Source organism: Oryzias latipes, chromosome 14 (genome assembly GCF_053564925.1).
Source record: "Oryzias latipes strain Hd-rR chromosome 14, Olatipes_Hd-rR_3.1".
Lineage (NCBI taxonomy): Eukaryota > Metazoa > Chordata > Actinopteri > Beloniformes > Adrianichthyidae > Oryzias > Oryzias latipes.
The window spans coordinates 17,941,387-17,961,443 of record NC_136250.1 but is presented as its reverse complement, the minus strand read 5'-3'; the positions used below and the strand labels follow the sequence as shown (position 1 = coordinate 17,961,443).

The following is a 20,057-nucleotide window of genomic DNA, read 5'->3' as shown; positions in this document are numbered from 1 at the left end:
TCCAGTTCTTAAGTAGAAATCTTGTCTTTAAATTATCCTATTTTTTTATTAAACTTTTAAATACCTGCATTTTTTTCTACACATAAGTGGCATGACCCAAACGCTGTAGGTGTTTCTGTTAGGAGCAAAGTTTTAGATAAATGTTAAATGTCACAGGCTGATTAATAGTTATATGATATGAAGAAACTGAAAGCTTAATGCCATATTTTCTTTAAAATTGGGCTTTGTTGAACTACATCATTTAAAAACTGTCTGCAAAATAAGTTTTAACCCTGATACTGCCAAAGATAAAACCAAATACATTTTTATTTTGTGCATATAGAATAAAAAATTAAGTTTGATTACAGGGATTATAGTTATCTGATATTATGGATAAAATGTGATATGCTTTTTCAATACAAGTCTAAAATAGGTAATCATCTGCAAAGCCGATTAGAAATGTGCAATGTTGTTCTTTTAGAACCATTATTTCATCAAACAATAAGTAATCAGCGTTCTTTACCAAGAAATTCAGAATTTTAGGTTGGATCTAAAATAATTAGAAGCCTTTCAAACTTCCGTGACTCATTTATCTGGCTCCCGAATTTTTCATTGTGATTTACTTGTTTCCCTCGCGTTATCTGGCAACCCTGCCTAAAATGCGACAGCGCCAATGGCAGCAAAAGACAACTAGAAGAGGCGAGGAGGATGACAGCAACAAGGTGAGAGGAGCACCGTTTGAAGTCAACATTGGCACTGATGTACGGCCAGAGAATGCAGAGAACCGTCACGTCTCCCTGCGGATTCAGCATCGTATGAGTTATCAAATTACTGGCAACTTTATCCCAAGTTGTTAAGGTATTTCTGTTGACAAATTGTTAGCATATTCTCTAAACTGAAGCTAACTACAGTTAGCATTCCAAGCGTTGAAGTAAGCGATGTTAGCTTGATAGCAGTATAGCTAAACTAAGTACCAAGCTTAATGTCGTCTGACAGTGTCACTTATTAATAGTTACTTAAACTAACTTCTAGATGGTGGTAAACACGTAAAGCTAAATCAGCTCTGAGTGTTGACTTGAGTTGTGTAAATAATGTTGGGGTATCGTTTTAGCATATGCTAACTGCAGCTCGAGGCCTAAAGATGTCAAAGCAGTTATTTGACAGAATGCCGAAGGTCACGTTTTATATAATGCTTGTTGCATTTGTAGACAAAAAATGTTGCTAATGTGCATTTTCTAGTGCTGTCAACTAGTTCTTAAGCATTTGTTCCTTTTTACGTGTCTCAACTAATGATGCTGCAGAGATAAACACTTTTGTTTTTTTTCACTGACGTGTCAACTTGTTTGATTTATCATTACGATTTTACAGACCAACAAAGTTAACACGAACAATGGACAATGAAAACGAACATATGTGTAGTGTTGATTTCCCCCAAAAAATTAACCACACAAATTTGCAATAATATATATTTTGCACCGCTAACGTTTAGCTTGTTCCTGCTTAGTATACTGTCATCGAGTTTTATTTTGAAATCTAGAATCTTTAAGTCACGTCTTTCATTAATGTCATTGTCAACATGGTGGTGACAACTCAGATTTTTTTAGACGGTGCACTACAGGAAGTTTGAGGAAAGTTAATCATATTTATTTGATGAATACCTATAAACTAATGATTGAATAAAATCTGTTTGATAAAGGAAGCTGTTCTCTTTACTCTTATCAGAATTTACAGAATAATAAAAACATTAAAAATGGTTAACTTTGCAGTGATTTTTTTTTTTGCTGTTTGGAAATGTTTAAGAAAAATTTAATATGAAAAAGGAGAAAGGAGCTGAATTTCTTTTTAGTAATAAATGTATTTTACCTGTAAAATGTGACAACATAAGTGAGTTAAAACAATATTTGTAAAACTAATTTCAAGCATTACATTTACATAGATTGGTTATGCTTTGTCTTTTATTTTTCTTTACTAAAATATCCACTTTCAGTCTTCGTTTCCAAATAGAAAGAAATATTTAATCTTATATTTAAACTGAAGGCAGCTTACTGCTGAATCCCGTTTAAAGGCAAAAAGCTATTGACGTCCTAATATTTATACTTTAAATTTTACCCATGATATCACTTCTTTATCAGGGTTTTTTCTACATGCACCAGTGGGTAAAAATTATCTAATGAATTATCTCTTGGAGTACTATCGGCACTTCTGTCACAGGAGTTTACATTTTTATACGAATGGATGGTTCTTGTTGCATTTTTATAAATATTATATTGGAGGGATCTCCGGGATCTCCGGCTTCCTCCCACTGTCCAAAAACATGCTTCATAGGTTGATTGGCAACTCTAAATTGACCATAGGTGTGAGTGTGAGAGTGAATGGACGTGTGATTGAGGATATTTTACCCTGCGACAGACTGGCGACCAGTCCAGGGCATCCCTTGCCTACGCCCAAGTGGCCGGGATAGGCTCCGGCAACCCCGTGACCCCGAAAGGGAAAAACGGTCAAGAAGATGAATGAATGAATGAATATATTGGAGCTTCTTAAAAGTATATATAAATGTAGTAAAAGCTGGTTTTCCTCACATGCTGTTAACAAAGCAAAGTGTTGCTGAACTGAATGGTTGCTTTTCTCAAGTATTTTTTTATTGAAACTAAATTGGTATCAATCACAAACATCATGGATCTATGAATGTGCAAAGGTCTGCAAGTCTGTTTGAGATTAAGCTGGAGGTTGAATTAGCTATTCCTTTAATGGAATGGTCTGGTCTGGTCAATAATGGCACTGGGCTATGTGAGCTAGAGCTGTCTATTGGCAAGCCTCGAAGATTTAGATAGATTCTCACTCTTTTTTAGTTGTTTGATAAGTTATACAAAACGGATAACAGTCTATTCCTTGTTGGTCAAACCAGCTGTATTCAGTTGTCAGTGAGACTATGATGTTTTTAGTCTTTAAAATTATATACAGCAAAAGTATTAGTACTTATTTATTGTCTCTAAAGTTTTTAATCAGCTTTGTGCATCGCAAGTGTCAACACCTCCCTCGGTTGTTGCCGAAGGCATAGCATGGCGCAATGTTTATGCTGCAGTGTGAGGTGCCTTTTCATATTTTGGGTGGTCAGTACTCGGAGATAATGATGTAAAATGGTAACGTTGGCTGCTTTACGAAAATATGCAACCTGGAGAGGTTTAATGTAGAGTTGTGGTGTAAGTGCAAGTGTTCTGCATTTACTGGCTGCATGAGAAGAGATGATGAGCTGTGTTTGTGTTAGTCGTGACTGGTGAAAGGAGTTAGCTGATGACAGGGCTGTGTTGCTAAGCAACCCACATCATGGGCTGTGCCTCTTGAAGCTTGAAGCTTGCTGCATTCTACTCTCTCTAAGACTGGGGAAAGTGTTTCTAATGTGTCTGTTCACTATTGCACCTCTTATGAAGGTTCAGTTTGATTATCCGTATTCATGCGTAGCAAAAACTGACCGCTGCTTGGTTTGCACTGCAGGCTCCTTGTGAATGCAGCGCACTGCTTTTCCATTACAGCCTTTCCCCCTGTAGAATTCAGTTCTGATAGTCTTTCAGTGGGCTGGAGGCGCAGGGATGCACTGTTCAGCCCACACCATCTCAGGTTATGCTAACTCATATTCTCACTGTGTCTGGCTCAAACCTTGGGTGTGATACCAGCAAGAATTTAATGTTCATGTTGGACATGGTTGTAATCCATTTGAACATTTTGTACCCTTCTGGGACATTTATTCAAAAGCAGCTAAAGTAACAACAATACAGTTTTATGGCTGTGTATTAGCATTTTATTGATTCCTTGATAGAGGTTTGTGTTTGAATATTTTTGTTTAGTCTTTAAATGGTAAGGCCACATAGAGTTAAGGTGTTGAAGTACTTTTTTTGCACAAGGAGGAGTGTGATGCTGATAAGCATACACAGGGTCTTTGTTTTTCATTCTCATTTATTAAAAAGACAAAATAAATTGAAGTAGAAGCCCTACACCGTTATTAATATTGAGTCTTTTTTTCCCCCCTTTTATTTGGTTTTTGCAGGTGTGCCTAATTTGATTTTGCCGACTTAGACGGAGAAGACCATATTAGTTCGGTCTTACGTAAAAGGTCCTGCAGTGCTGAAGTGACTATGATGCTCTGGCTGCAGTGGAGGTGAGGAAACATGGGGTGGAAATCTGAGTTGTCGAGACAAACGTGATGACAGCATGGTCCACGGTGGAGAAGCTCAAAATGGAAAAACGCCCATGCAGGGAAGAGAACATTGACTCAAGTGAGGCCCAGCATGCCACTGAGGAGTCGGAGGATGGAAGCAGCTCCGAAAGTGAATCCGAAGAGCAGAAACCGCAGAGAGTTCAGGCAAACAGCAGTAGCTGTAAAAGAAGGGAACCGCTGGCTGTCACCAAACCTCACCGTCAGCTCTGTCGCTCTCCATGCCTCGACCGGCCTAGTTTCTCCCAGAGTAGCACTGTCCAAGACTTCCGTGAGGACGACACCAGCACAGCATCAGGGGTTAAACCTGTGAGTGAAAGAGAGTACCAGACCAAGATCGAGTTTGCGTTGAAGCTTGGCTATTCTGGAGAGCAAGTGGAGTCGGTGCTCAGTAAGTTAGGAGCTGCGGCACTCATTAATGATGTTCTTGCTGAATTGGTGCGACTTGGAAACAAAGTGGAGCCTGAAACTCAGCCTTGCAGCAGCACAGCTGCTCCTGTATCATGGCCCCCGTGTGTTAAAGAGACTGTTAGTCCAGAAGTTTCAGTGGAAGAAGATTCTGTGGATACCTATGATAACCTCAGGCCCATCGTCATTGACGGCTCAAACGTTGCCATGAGGTTAGATTCTTGAGTAAAAATATTTTATTCCATGTGCTTCATATTCTGATGAGTTTCCATTTCAATTCTTTTTCTTAATCATTTTATTTTGTGTTCCAGCCATGGAAACAAAGAGGTATTCTCTTGTCGTGGTATCCAGCTTGCTGTTGAATGGTTTCGGGATAAAGGACACAAAGACATCACTGTGTTCGTTCCAGCCTGGAGGAAGGAGCAGTCAAGACCCGATTCTCTTATCACAGGTACTGCAAGTGTTTCAGATAGTGTTTCACTGATGTGGCTCGCTAGTGAAAACATTCAACAGTTAATTTGTCCAATCTTCTTACAGATCAAGAAATACTACGCAAGCTGGAGAAAGAGAAGATTCTGGTTTTCACCCCATCTCGAAGAGTTCAGGGCAGGAGGGTGGTGTGCTATGATGATCGCTTCATAGTGAAGCTGGCTTATGATTCTGATGGAATTATTGTGTCAAACGACAACTACAGAGACCTGCAAAACGAGAAACCAGAGTGGAAAAAGTTTATTGAAGAGCGTCTCCTCATGTATTCATTTGTCAATGACAAGTAAGAAATTACGATGCCTTTTAAACATTAGACCCACCGTCCTGGTAGTGCAGAATTTTGTCAAGTGCTTTCAGATTTTGATGTAATAGAAACATATTAGTTTCTGTGCTTGGTGTATAGATTAAGTTGGGTTCAGGGTCAGCTAATAAAACTAAAACTATTGCTTTATCAGGTTTATGCCACCAGATGATCCACTGGGAAGACATGGTCCAAGCTTAGAAAACTTTCTCCGCAAGCGACCCGTTGTTCCAGAGCACAAAAAACAACCTTGTCCCTATGGTAAGAGTTCTTTGCTAAAAAATCTTTTTATGGGTTTGAAATCTTTATGATGATCTTTATGTTCATCGTGCTAAACATTTTTTTCTTCTTTAAACTAGGAAAAAAATGCACATATGGACACAAATGTAAATACTATCATCCAGAACGTGTTAACCAACCTTTGCGGTCTGTGGCGGATGAACTGCGAGCCTTTGCCAAATTATCTGCTGTGAAGACGATGAGCGAAGGAGCTTTAGTGAAATGCGGTACCGGTGCAGCAACTGTAAAGGGGGACAGCAGCTCTGAAGCCAAACGCGTGGCCCCTAAACGCCAGTCTGATCCCAGCATTCGCTCAGTGGCCTGTGAACCTCCGGAGGCACTCTCCATTGTAAGGAAGTCCGAGACAAATTCAGTGCCTTCCCTCGTGTCTGCCCTCAGTGTGCCCACCATGCAGCCTGCCAAGAGCCACGCAGCCGGGGCCTTGAACACACGATCAGCCAGCAGCCCAGTTCCTGGTTCTCTGCAGTTTTCCCACAGTTCTCTGGAGCACATGTCCAGCGTGCAATATCCCCCTATTTTAGTCACAAATAGTCACGGCGCCTCCATCACGTACAGTGAACCGTTCCCAAAGTACGACTCGGTCAGCGATCACGGATATTATTCACTCCACAGTGATTTTTCAAACATGAGCATGAGCAGCATGCACAATGTGGACAGTTTCTGTAGCATGGAGCACGAGCATGTGTATCAGAGAAACCCCAGCCACTGCCCCGAGTCCTGCCTAAGCCATTCCAACAGCGACTCCTTCTCCTCTTATGGGGACATGTACCCCAGCTCTATGGACAGCAGTCTGGAGGAAAGCATGAAGGGGTCACAGCAGGCTCCTGCACAGGCAAGGATGCAAGCCTTCTCCCACGGGTTTCGCCACGAAGCACTGACTAGAGTTCAGAGTTATGGACCGGAGGAGCCCAAGCAGTGCTCCCGGAAGCAGTCTGGAGCACATCTAGCCCCACACATCCAGCACGCTGCAGTGGGCGCCCGGTCCAGCTGTCCCGGAGACTACCCACTTACCCAGAATTGTCTCCCACCTTTGTCCTCGCAGCCCACGCGCTCACTAGGTATGACTCGAATGGACAGTATTTCTGACTCAAGGCTATATGACAGTAACCCAATGAGGCAGAGGCGACCTCCACTGTGCCGCGAGCAGCATGCAAGCTGGGACCCTCTGCCTTGTGGTAACGAGTCCTTTGGATATCACTCATATCCACTTAGTAACAGCCTGATGCCTTGCTGCGAGCGCGTGATGGTTCGCAGCATGCCAGACAAGATGGAACAAATTTGGAGCTCGCCATGGGAGACCCCATCTGCAGCTGAGCACCAGGAGCAGCACGCCGTCCCGGACCACCAGTACCAGACATACAGGAACCTGTGCAACATCTTTCCTGCTTACATCGTCCACGCCGTCATGGAGAAAAACCCACATTTAACGGATCCTCAACAGCTTGCTGCAGTCATTGTCACAAAACTGAGGTCCAACCACTGAGCAGCAGTTGATGAGAAAGAAGGGAAGGGAGGTTTTTCTTTGCAGGGGTGGCCCCTTCTTCAGTTTTGCAGCTTTTGTGCACCCTCTGCCCTCAGGAGCTAATTGTCACAGTTTTTTGGTGGGAGTTTTGGCGATTCGGGTATGCATCACTGAGATGATATACGTGGAAACCTTCAGCTTAGGGGACTTTTTTAAATGAAGTATGAAGCACCAGTATTTTATGGAAAACACCTCGTAACACATTCATTCTTCCTGAGCTTTAAAGCATTAATGGAAGAAATTCTAAAGTCACTTTAACTTTTGGTATCTGTACACTTCATCCTAAGTTATGTTCAGCATTAAATAATGGATTATAATTAATTTAGAATTTTGCAGGCTATCTTAATAAATATGTCAATTATAAAAAAGACTAACTTTAAATTAAGGGATTTAGTATTTAAAAGCAAAACGCTCACCAACTTGTAAGACATTTAAAGTCCCACTATGATCACCTTTTGATTTATTTTAACTGTGTTCTCAGTGGTCTATTAATTAGGATTAAGCCGTTTTTAGCCAAAATAATACTACAACTGTATAGGATTCTAGGACATCGTTTCTGCATACTGCCCCCTTTCAATTGTCCTTCTGTTTACACTCTTTCCTGCTAGCTTACAGCCCCTCACCCCAACCTAACATTACCAGTGCAACAAAAATGGCAAGCAATATTGTAGCTGTCCATCTGTACTGTTCTGATCGGAAGCTGTAGCAGCTCGGAAGAGGAAAACGAAGATGAATGTTTCGTCTACAAGTGGTTGCATCAGAATTGAGCGGAGCAACGAGCTTTTGGCTTACCATAGTAGCTTGTGCGTCATGCCTACAAGCGTTTGCTACGGCGTTCTTTTTCTGCCTGCTCCCAGTTCGCACAAGTTGAACAAAGAAATACTGAGAAATACAATTTTAATATAAATTTTCTCCACCCTGAGAACAACGGTATTAAACATTGAACCTTATTTTCATAGAAGTGGGAAAGACTAGTCACTTTGAAATATTTTTAGTCAATCTATCAGAAATGAGTTTGTACATTTTTCATTCCTTATAATATTTAACAGAGGCTTAACCCTTATATTGTGTTTGGGTCACAACAAGTGTGAAATTGGGTCACTCTTGAACTAAATGACTGAACTAAACAAATTGGTTAACACGTGGTAACAAAAAGAAAATCGCTCGGCAATATCTAGTTTAGTCTTGAGACTCCATTCAGCATAAAGCTGTTCTGAAGACGGCTCAGGCCCGGTGAATGTGTTGTGAAAGGTATCTGCAGTCATGAACAGCTCTGCTTAGGACTGCCTCTGCTGTAAATAATCGTTTTTGTTTCCCTCTGTTCTGTGCATTTCTTTCAGAAGTCAAGTGAGAGGGAGGTAGATGCATACCTCACAGCATGACAAATGACATGTTATGGCCTTATATCTGAATGACCTCACGCTTTAGTCATTGTCTGATCGGTTTCAGTGAAAGTAGTTCTTATTGAAACCCAAATGTAAAGCACTATCACCATATCTAAAAAGATATATTTTCTCAGCCTCGCCTAGCAAAGCTACTATTTTGGTAGAATTTGTGCACAAAACGCAGATTTGACTTGTGTACATGTGCACACATTTCTGTACATATTATCATACAAAAGCCATTATTCAGAGTTATTGATAAGCTGCTAAATAATGCCAAAAAAGAGACTTTCTGAATTTCTGTAGTCATATTCCACATATTCAGTTTAGTTTGAAGGATTCATTAAATTGAAGCAACATCTCTATTTGGATGGTTTCATACAGATGTACAGTTGGATTTCTGGTTTTTACATGATGCTACATCCAGTATTTGAAGATTTATATATTTTTCAGATCTGTTGTGCTGTTTTTCAGGGAGAACAAAAAAAGATATATATTTTGAGCTCGGATCGAGTTCCCCTTGTTTTCAGGGGAGGGGTTTGTTCATTTGCAGCCTGCTTTTACATGTACTTAAGTGACTTGAATGCCTGAGGGCCTGAAACGGGCACAGGTGGATTCGTTCTCTGCATCGACAAATATTTTACCTTTCTAACTGAAAAACAACACAATGGAAATATAAATAACTAACCCTGAAGTGTGGAGGCAGTAAAGTTACTAGTTTTCAACACGATAAAGAAGATATCGTCATCCATTTATGCCTTAACGTGCTCCGACACTTACGGTTTCTTATTTGCATGTAAATGTAGTGGAACTTTGAGAATTCTTCAACTTTAAAAAAAATAAATAAAAAAAGGACATGTGGTGAGAGAGGAACCAGACTGAAATGGTGTTAGCCATCCCGGTTAAAAGTTTGCACAAGGATTTATGCAACGGATTGAAAATTTACCAGATGTTAAATTAGTCAGATGCAATGGTCTGGCTGTAACGGTTTTCACTTTGCTATGTGTTTGAATATTGTGGTATCTTGTAAAGTGATAGGGATCAACACAAGGAGAAAATAAGTGGAGTAAATTGTGGAATTGACTGAGTGAGACTGCTGAAGTCTGCATAAACACACAGCGCATGCAGGCAGTGGTGAAGGAGCGTGCGAGTGTTTGGCTGTGCCTTGCAGCACACTGCTCTCAGGATGCTTTTGATTTTCTAACTTAACGAGTTTTCCTGCTAGAAAGCAGGGACTACTAGCAAGAGTGTACTTTTATCTAGTAGTAATATATTTTGTGAACACTCTACATGTAACATGTAGTACCTTGAAGTTAACTATGTATAGTTAAAGTATGGAGACGTTGTTGAAGATCTTAGTACTTGTATGTATATTCTTTCTCTGCACCAGGACATCTTTGGAAGAGTGAGCTAACAAGTGGAATTAATGTCAGCAACTTTCATTTTGGACAGGATTTTATGAAAATGTGCCAGTGGATGTTTTGAACTTAAAGTTCAGTCGGCCAAAGGACGAGCATGTCGATTAGAAACTAAAAGATGAGCTCGCTTCCTTTAGCTGTGTTACAGTCGGGTTTGTAACAGTTGGACCATGCTTTCAATGCATTTTAAAGAGAGAGGCTTAATTGTTGATGTGGTTCTTAATAAAAAAACAAACTTTAGTTCTTTGTCCAAATCTAATTCTATAAACTAAGCAGCATCAGACTGTGTTTTGATGACTTTTATTATTTGTAATTATTTTTTAGTGGCATTACTCTTTAACAGCTAATTGTGAGGCAGACTGAGTCTCATTGGTGGCGCTTTAAAATGCTCATATCTTTATAATGTTGAAGTACAACCGTCGTATAAGAACAGACATAAAGGGAAAAATAAATTGTTAAAAAAAAAAAAAAAAAACAACTGAATGTTTTTTGCCCAAGTAAAGTTTGGGCTTTGCTAACTTTGTTTTTTCATGAAAAAGACGAGGCCACTTGAGGTCGTCTGTCTGTTCATGAGAAGGTGAAACAAACTGCCTAAATGTTTCTTCATATGAAACAAATCAGATTGCAAGGCTGCTGTCAAGGTTGCTTCTGGCATTTGGCTTAAAGTTTGCGTGCCATCGTTTTTGGTTTTTCCCTTCAGACTGCTGAACGACCAGAGTTCTGCTGCTGAGAAGCAAAACCAAACTCAACATTTGGAAACTAATCTGAACCCGGGATGGATTTGTTGCTCACTTTGTGTTCTTACCTTGGACTTAAATTTCAAAGGAGCTGTCATTCAGAGGCTGCCAGAATTGTGGCAGTCTGGACGCAGTTTAGTTTTGAGTGTAAATCTACTAAACAGAAATGTTTTCTCTGAGCACCACCCTTCATTCCTAGACAAAAGTTGAACTAATTTGATTTCTCTTTTTTTGAAAATGTAACCCAAAAATGCTTGAAGGGAACAAATCCTCCTTTACCCTCCTTCCTGTCTGAATGTGCCGCAAACAAATAAGCCACAAATGTCTAGAATTGACTTTTGCTTGTTGATACAAATTGTATCTATACATTGAATGTAACAAAATATGAAATGTACAGTATGAATATAGTTTTATTTAAGTGAGGGGGTGGGGTTTGGGGTCGATGCCGTAACATTCGTGACACTGTGTGTCACTGGGAGTATACAGTAGTCCATTGGTATGTAATTATTCTTACTTAGTCCAGTAGTTAATTTACAAGGACAACTATGTTCTACCTAGATGTGCACAGCCGCTCTGTGTGCAGCAGCAAGCCTCACGTCCCCCACTGTACAGAAGCACACAAATGTGTGTGTATTAAATTGATGGTCACACAAGTTGTTTGGATATTTTAGGTCATTTGTGTTGTAACTTTGTTAACAGTGCATCTATTTCTTCTGAAAAGCAGACGTCTATGCTATCTAAATGGAACTGTAATCTCTGTGGGTATATTCTGCTTTATAAAACATGCCAAAGTTCTTTTCAGGCGGCTTTGTCAAACGGTGTCAAATTCCAACAAAATCTGTATTTAAAATAATTTTGCAGACTTGAGAAGATTAGGAATAAAAAAAAGAGAAGGGACTGAGTGAGGGTAATGGACTAAAGCTTCTTAGACGTGTAATCCAGATGATAGGCTGATGTTTACAAGCCGTTCAATGTCACCTGCTGGGATCTTCACTGTGGATCATTTGCGGATAGCCGTGGTGGTGACATGCTGACTGAATTACTTGCCGTTTTTTTTTGCCCTCAGACTTTTAAGAGTGCATCTGTGGGAGTGTTTGGCAGTTCATTGAAAGACCGACCCTTAATGTTCTCTTGCAAGACGTGTGTTGATTTGTGATTTGTTTTGGTATGAAACTGTCCCCTGACTGCTGTCATTAAGAAGATTCTGGATCTGAGACCAGTTGGCATCAGATCAGCTTTGTTGTCATGACGATTAGACTGACATTGTCAGGATGATTTATTGATGATCTGCTGTTAGCTAGAATCAAAACCAAAGGGATTTCTGATCTGTACACAATAGGTTTTCGTTCTAGTTGGTACAAGCGGGGGAATTGTTGGTGTATGCCACGATAAAGGGTGCATTTATTTTAAAGAAACAACTGTACATAAGCAGCATACAGTGTAATACTCAGGTTTAGTGACAAACATTTTAAATCTCACTTGGTTTTCTAATACTGAGGGATGCAGCCGTCTCTCTTTTTGAGTAGACATTTGGTCTACGATGTAAAAAAAGAACAAAAAAGCGAAATGTAAAGCATATTTTTGTGTGTTGTGATGATCTGCAGTAATGTATTGTACACTGACTGGAAGGCATTGCTTTTATAGAAATAAAATATGATTATTTGGGTCTGTGGACTCAAACAAAATGTAAGTCTTAATGACAAACTGTGTTTCTCTCCATAAATAAAGACAAATGAAAACATCTTGTTCCTCTTTTTATTGACCTCAAAGAACTCATCAATAAAGATGACTCTTGTTTTACTTTTTATTTATGTGAGCTTTTATTTACCGTAATTAGGTTTTGTTTTTAAGTGTTTACATTTTTTGTTGAAACAAATGTGGGAGTAAAGACCCACTCCAATAAAAAAAAAAATGTTTTGAACATTTTTCTTGTGTTGGAGAACATATATATAAAGAAAATTAAGCTTAGAATTGCATTTCTGGGTCATTCTTTATTCAAATTTTTGTGATTTAAGAGCAGACAACAAAAATTTTGTTTGATTAAAAAAAAGCTAGCGGGATTGCATGTAAACAAAGAGCTCAGCAATGGAGAGGGGACGGGGTGAGGGGTTGCTCCACAGCAACAATTCTGTCTGCGTTCTAAAAATGAATTTGTAATGAACTCATGCTGCTCTGCAGAAATTGTCCTAGAAAACAACAGGTTTTAATTTTTTTGGCTAAAAACTGCAACAACAAAAAAAATCTGAAAAAACTTTATTATAGAAAACTTTACGTGGCAATGCCATGGTTTAGTAGGAGCAAAATTTACAAAGGTACTTAATTTCACCGCCTCACACTCACTATGCACTATTCAATCAACCAAATGCATGGGTACTTCTTCATAATAAAAGTGACTTGCCAGTATGTAAACCTGTCATTAGGATTTCCTCCTGACTAGCAGAGAAAAAAATGTGTCCAGTCAAAACATTTTTAAAACCACCAGATTACAGTTCCCAGAGCCCCACCCATTCATATTTTGGTACCATTAAAAAGCCCCAAATGCGCTTTGTATACATCAAATGAGTTCATTCAATAGCATGCAGTGGTTGGAAGATATTCAGGTTTAGAATTGACCTTTACAGAGGACAAATTTATATTGCTGTTAGACAGGAGGATTTGGAAAACTCCGAGTGGTCTGAGTTACAGAAACAACTGCTCTACCAAAGGTAGTTTTAAGTTTTTACAGATGATGGTTCAAAAAAAGGGAAAGGAGGTAGTTGTGTGGATGAAAACTCCTGACTGTAGTCACGGCATAAGGGAGAGGGGAGGTTCAAGATGAAAGAAAAACAATGGTTTTCGAGCAGTCACCGGGACCGGCTATGACCCAGATTTGAGAGAATAATGTGTCAAACTTTGATGAAAAGCGGGAAAAAAAACCTAACTGGTCTCAGAAGCTGAAAGTGCAGGTCACACAGGATTACTGAAATTAAACTGATCATTTTACAAAATGGTCTAACCTGGTTAGTTTTAAGCTTACATTTGACTTTGTTTTTTCACAATTTACTTCAGAAAATGTACATTATGAACACAACATTGAAATTTAAGAGTTTAGCCTTATTTAGAGAAAATTATTTTTTTTTGTCATGAATAATAAATCTGAAAACCCTTCAATGAAAAGAAATGAACACAACAAAATGCGTCTGTGATGTACAATGAAGGATTTTATCAGGTGAGTTCAAACAAAATCTATAAGAATCAGGCTTTAAAAAGGCACATTAATGCTGAATAGCTCTCTTTCAGCTGAATTCTTAAAAAAGTGAGTTAGTTAAAACAGAATTGATTGCGTTTTAAAAACAACATTAATTTTTCTAAGAAAAATGTCATCATTACACCAAAATTGGGCTCTGGAAGTCAGGTTTGCATCCTAGAGCAAAAACAGGATGTGACTGAATGCGAGTTTTGCTCAGTATGCAGCCTTAAAGTGATATTTGATGAGGATATTAAAACTTAAGAGAAAAAACTTCTGATCCCAACTAGCTGGATGTCACATGCATTTTTAGTGGTCTGGTAAAATATCCAGAAAAAATAGATTGATTAAGATTAAAATTTTCAACAAAATGCAAAATTTTGCTCAAGCCAATTAAAAAAAAAGTTTTAGTCTTTTATACTTCATTTCACCCGTTCTGTCGAGAAACTTAAGTGAGGTGTAACAAGTGGCAAAGCACATGCATGCCCCCTGCTGGCCATAGGGTTTAACAGCTGCAGATATGTGATTGAATAAAAAATGTATTTTTTAAAGCAGTTGACATTTTATTTATACCAACCATAATCATTACTGAAATCAATGGGATTTTCACGTCTAATTCATATAAATATAGGTCTGTAGCTATTAAATTAGAAACGGAATGGTTTAGCTGATCAGAAACAAGATTTGTTAAGAGTGAGATGAACCCTAATTTACACCAGTAAATGCCCCCGTTTACTGTCCCTCAATTCACCTTGATGACAGATGATCAACTAGTTGTAACTGATTTTGCAGCATGACGCTCGACTTTGTAGAGTTGTTTCAAATGTTGCTTTTGATGCCAGCACAGCTTATCCAGTAACCTGAGACAAAGAGGTCGTCCTGCCTTTGAAATCGCTGATGAGTCAACGCACAAATGCAACAGAGTCTCAGAGCTGTGTAGCAGCCACTTTCAGCTGACTGCTTCATTCAGTCACTGCTGTCTCTCCATTTTCTTTCTAAAGCTTTGAGGTCAACACCATTTTCAGCGTGTCTTTTGTGAGCACGCTGAGCATCAGCTCCTGCATGCGTATAGATTTGAATCTGTTGTTTAAATATAGACACAGGGATTAAATTCAATTCAATTTTATTTGTATAGCCCAAATTCAAAACAACAGTCGTCGCAATGGGCTTTGTATAGGTAATTGAAAAAGTTAAACATAAAATCAAAAGGATCATGATTACATAGAATTCAATAGGAAAATACTAAATTGAACTAACAAAACAGACTAAACTAAACTGGACATCCCTGCCCTTAGACCCACCCTTTGCGGTAAGGAAAAAACTCCTAAAAAAAAAGATTCCGGAAAAAACGAAGAAACCTCAGGGGTGCCCACATGAAGGAGGGATCCTCCCCCAGGACGGACAGGCGATTTACCAGAACTCCTAGAGAAGAATTGACTTATCTAACTCTACAACTACAAATGTAAAGTCCAGCAGACGAGCTTCATCCAGATGGAGTTGGGGGGACAGTTGGGGATGCGAGTCGAGCTGGAGACAGGACCCGCAGCCTGGTGTAGGAGCAGGAGCAGAGAAGAGGTACACGTCCAGGTACACAGCAGAGACGAGCCAGAGGCAGGATCCACAGCCAGGTATAGGAGCAGCAGTAGAGGCGAGCCAGAGACGAGGTACACGGTCAGGTACAGGAGCACGGATAAGCCAACTGGAATCTGGAAGCACTCGAGTGGGAAAAGAGGGACAATACATGAATCACACTGCACCAAACAGAGGGAACTAAATGATGAATAATGATCAAGAATAGAGGAGAGAAGAGGACAGAACCCCAGTGCACCATATTTACCCCAGCTTAAACTTCTAGCAGCCTACTAATAACTAATTGTTAATGTTATTAAGTTTAATTTGAACACATTAACATTAAGTTAAGTAATCTCAGAATACTAAGCAGTCTGACAATAAGCCTGTCCAAAGAGGAATGTTTTCAGTCTAACTTTGAAAGTAGAAACTGAGTCGGCCTCTCTTACATGAGCTGGGAGTTTATTCCATAAAACAGGGGCTTGATGACTAAAGGCTCTACCTCCAACCGTACTTTTACTAATTCTAGGAACCACAAGCAGTCCTGCATTTTGGGAGCTAAGTGTTCTTATTGGGTGGTAAGGGACTATGAGGTCTTTGATGTAAGATGGGGCCATACCATGTAAGGCCTTACAGGTTAACAGGAGGATTTTGAACTCGATTCTAGAATCAACTGGGAGCCAGTGAAGTGAAACTAACACAGGAGTGATGTGATCTCTTCTGCTAGTTCCTGCTAAAAATCTAGCTGCTGCGTTCTGAACAAGCTGGAGACTTCTTAAGGAACTCTTAGGACACGCTGCTAACAAAGAGTTACAGTAATCCAGTCTAGACGTAACAAACGCATGGATGAGTTTTTCAGCATCACTCTTAGAAAGTATATTTCTGATCTTAGCAATATTCCGCAGGTGAAAAAAGGGAGTTCTACACGCCTGAGATATGTGAGCCTTAAATGATAAGTCCTGGTCAAATAAAACCCCAAGGTTTTTTAACTGTGGAATTGGGGGCTATACTTATGCCATCCAGGGAGACTATCTGATCAGACAGAGCATCTCTGAGGTTTTTAGGACCTATTATAATGACCTCAGTTTTTTCTGGGTTCAAGAGGAGGTAATTAATTGTCATCCAGGTCTTGATGTCTCTGATGAAGGCATTCAGTTTCTCTATATTATCATTCTGGTCAGGTTTTGGATAAATACAACTGCGTATCGTCTGCATAACAATGAAAATTAATGCTGTGTTTCCTGATTATGTTTCCCAGGGGTAGCATATAAAGCATAAACAGGATGGGTCCTAAAACTGAGCCCTGTGGGACTCCAAAGTTTACTCGAGTGCACTGAGAGGAATGTACATTTACATTAACGAACTGGTACCTATCGGATAAATAGGATTTAAACCACTGAGGTCCTCTGATCCCTATGTCATGCTCTAACCTTTGGAGTAAAATACTGTGGTCGATAGTGTCAAAGGTTGCACTGAGGTCTAACAGGACCAGAATAGAAAGTAGTCCCTTTTCTGAGGCCAATAACAAGTCATTAGAGACTCTAACTAGTGCAGTTAGAGTCTCTAATGACTTGTTATTGGGATCACACGTTGATGGCAAAGGAGACTCAGCAGCGGGAACGAAATACATGTCGTGACTCATTTCTGACCTTGAGCTCTACAAAAGTTAAGTCTTGCCTTCAGTCACTTAACCAAAAACAGGAAACGTGTGTTGTTAGGGGGAGCAATGGAGTGGAGAGTTGTTCTTCATTTGTGTCCTTTATGTGCAGTAAATCTTCTGTGAAGGGTTTAGCCAAGAGGTAAAATGAGATACGTTGCACTTGATAATCTATAGACAACACATTTTTCATGAAAATTACCTGACATGTTCCACTTTGACTTTATTTATTTAAGAAAAACAAAAACTGGAAATACCTTCACAAACAATTTTAACAGAAACAATAAAAAGTAACAGAAGGATCCAGGTGGTTGTCAACAACCGAGGTGAACAAATGTCAGCAGCAAGCTCACAAATGCCAAATGTCATTAAATACATGTTGATGTGCATCATTCTTCAGAAACATTACTCTCAAATGGAAAACATTTAAGGAATTAAGGCACTGACTTCCTGATCCAAGGTCAGACTAAGAAACAAAATTAAGGATGAAGGACTGAGCTGCATGTCAGGTCTCAATTAACATGGTTACTGTGAGGCTTATGATGCTGTACAGGGAAAAGGAAATGTTTCATTCATACATTAACTACTAGAGAATCACTTTTGGATTTAGAAAACAAAGTCTAATGACTGAGGAGCACCTCGTAAGTAGGACTGCACCAACAACCTTGAGACAAGCAATGTTTTGCCACCAATGATGTTACCCAATATTCTATTCTATTCTATTCTATTCTATTCTATTCTATTCTATTCTATTCTATTCTATTCTATTCTATTCTATTCTAGTTTACTCTATTATTGGGTTTTCACTTGTTGTCTGAAACTACTATAGTGACATTATGTAACAACTTAACACTTAATGTACGGTACATAAATGACATAACTTAGACTTTCAAAAAGTGATTATTTTTTGTATTGGCTTCCAAACGAGGCTCTGGTGGATGTGTGGAGGATCTGTATTTTTAAAAATATATAAATGTATGGCACAATGTGTCAACTGGAACAGTTTATCTAATTTGTCAACAACTTTTTATTTTCTATTTTTAACAAAACAATCTTCTCCAACAGTTGTGCTGTTCCATCAGATGATCATTTCTGAATCTGTACTTGGTTATCGGTAGATAGAACCTGTATGGCAGAATAAACGAGGACAACAAAACACAGCTAAAATTCACTTCTTTATTGACTGTATAGAGTAAATATACTAATTACATATAACATTCAACCATTAAAAACTGACAAGATAGACATGTTTCTTTGTAATCTTCAGCTGTATTTTTTCCAGGAAGTGAAATATTTCTGCACTGTTTGATCACTTTATGTCTGAAACAGGAAAAACACAAAATAAATATGATAACACATCAGAATATAGATGATCTGATGAAAAGATAAATACACAATCAGATTAAAAATCCTCAAAACTAGATAAGACTTGACTGTCAATAGATTGCAAAGGCTGTTAAAGCCTTTTTTAGTTCAAATTGTGATGTAGAAAACAGAGACTGTTGTTGTTGTTTTCTAATCACCTTATGGCAAGCAGAAGTCCTATTTTCTAACATCCTTAGAGTTGACCCATATGATTCATTAAAGAATGTTCAAGTGCGGTTCCAATGGCCAAGGTTTGTTCAGTTGCATGTGTGGATAAAATGGTTACCTAGGGCCCAAACTGTGGTTCCAGGCATCTGGTCCTTTGTAGGCACTGTAATTGTACAGAGAAGAGGTCAATCATAACCATCTGGGTGCCCAAGGGAGAGATGGTCCAGGTCGACAACTTCAGATGGGTATGGTACGCAGATTAGGTAGCAGCTCTCTTCCATTGGCCCTGCTTTACTGCAGACACAGTGGTGTCATACCTCAGTCCATATGCGTCATCTTGACCCATTCCAGCCAGTTGTTGCATTTCTTCACTGGTGTGATGACCCAATCCATTGGGGCATGCCTTCCATATGTCCACGTTTTCTCCCATGGAACATCGTGATACTGTAACCCATATCCTTCAATTCTTTCCTAAAGACATTGTATTGCAACCCAATTTTGTCCCATCCCTTCAACAATTCCCTAAAATACTGTGAGCTCCCATGACATACATGTCCTCTATTATCAGAAATGCTACAAGAACATGTTAAAAACACCAAAAGCACAAATTTCCAACACATATCCCGATTTTCTCTTTTTTGTTTGTTGTCCTAACTTTTAAAGTGTTACATTAGTGCAGTAGTTGAAGAGGTAAGTGATAAATAGTAAAACTTGTTACACATATTTACAACAAAAATTACAGAGGTATTGCATATTTGGACCTTAAGGGATTGGATTTTATGGTGCATTAAACAAAACAAAGCAGTCGGATACTGTGCAGACTACACTACCCAGAATGCCCGGAGAGGCCTAAAGGCAAGGGATTGGTCAGTAGGGAGAGGTGAAGGTTCTGTGGTTGTTACTCCTTTGCGACAGATAACTAAACAAACTTTATTCAGTTTACTAATTCTCAAAACCCCTCGACATTGTTCAGTTGTAACACATAAAATACATAATAATACACTCACTTCTTCAGTTCATTACTTGAATGATATGTTGTATCAGGTTGCAAACCCCTGATCTGGTCCTGTGCTGAGTAAAGTACTCCTAAAAATTCATAAGAAATGCGCTCCACTGTCCCAGTAAGTAGGCACCACCTTAGTAATGCATTACTTTTGTTTTGAGATTTTGGCTTTAAATAGTGTCAGTGTTGTGTTCGAATGAAATCTCATCATCTCAGTTTATTTTCTTAGGGGAAACCTTTTATCATTAAATATTGATGACGTTTAGTTGAAGCGAATTGAAGCGCTTTAACTTCTTGAAAAACTGCTATTTCCAGCGTGTTGT

At 39.1% G+C, this 20,057-nt stretch overlaps 1 protein-coding gene across 2 annotated transcripts; it reads left to right on the top strand.

The window, feature by feature from the left end:
• Window positions 1-586: 586 nt before the first annotated feature.
• On the top strand, window positions 587-10,484 carry zc3h12b (zinc finger CCCH-type containing 12B). Of its 2 annotated transcripts, none has more exons than XM_004076551.5 (6): window positions 587-701; window positions 4,022-4,809; window positions 4,909-5,048; window positions 5,135-5,369; window positions 5,542-5,648; window positions 5,747-10,484. In XM_004076551.5, exons 2-6 carry the CDS (start codon window positions 4,178-4,180, stop codon window positions 7,168-7,170), a joined length of 2,538 nt encoding a protein of 845 aa, XP_004076599.1. In that variant the 5' UTR covers window positions 587-701; window positions 4,022-4,177; the 3' UTR covers window positions 7,171-10,484. The 2 variants fall into 2 exon arrangements, with proteins under 2 accessions (XP_004076599.1, XP_011481956.1); XM_011483654.4 differs by having other exon boundaries at window positions 632-837.
• Window positions 10,485-20,057: the final 9,573 nt, after the last annotated feature.

Excerpts from the sequence above, each read along its gene's own strand:
- zc3h12b (XM_004076551.5), top strand. The coding sequence starts at position 4,178 with ATGACAGCATGGTCCACGGTGGAGAAGCTCAAAATGGAAAAACGCCCA. Across the intron at positions 5,049-5,134 it reads ACCCGATTCTCTTATCACAG|ATCAAGAAATACTACGCAAG; the intron begins GTACTGCAAGTG and ends ATCTTCTTACAG. Across the intron at positions 5,649-5,746 it reads AAAACAACCTTGTCCCTATG|GAAAAAAATGCACATATGGA; the intron begins GTAAGAGTTCTT and ends TCTTTAAACTAG.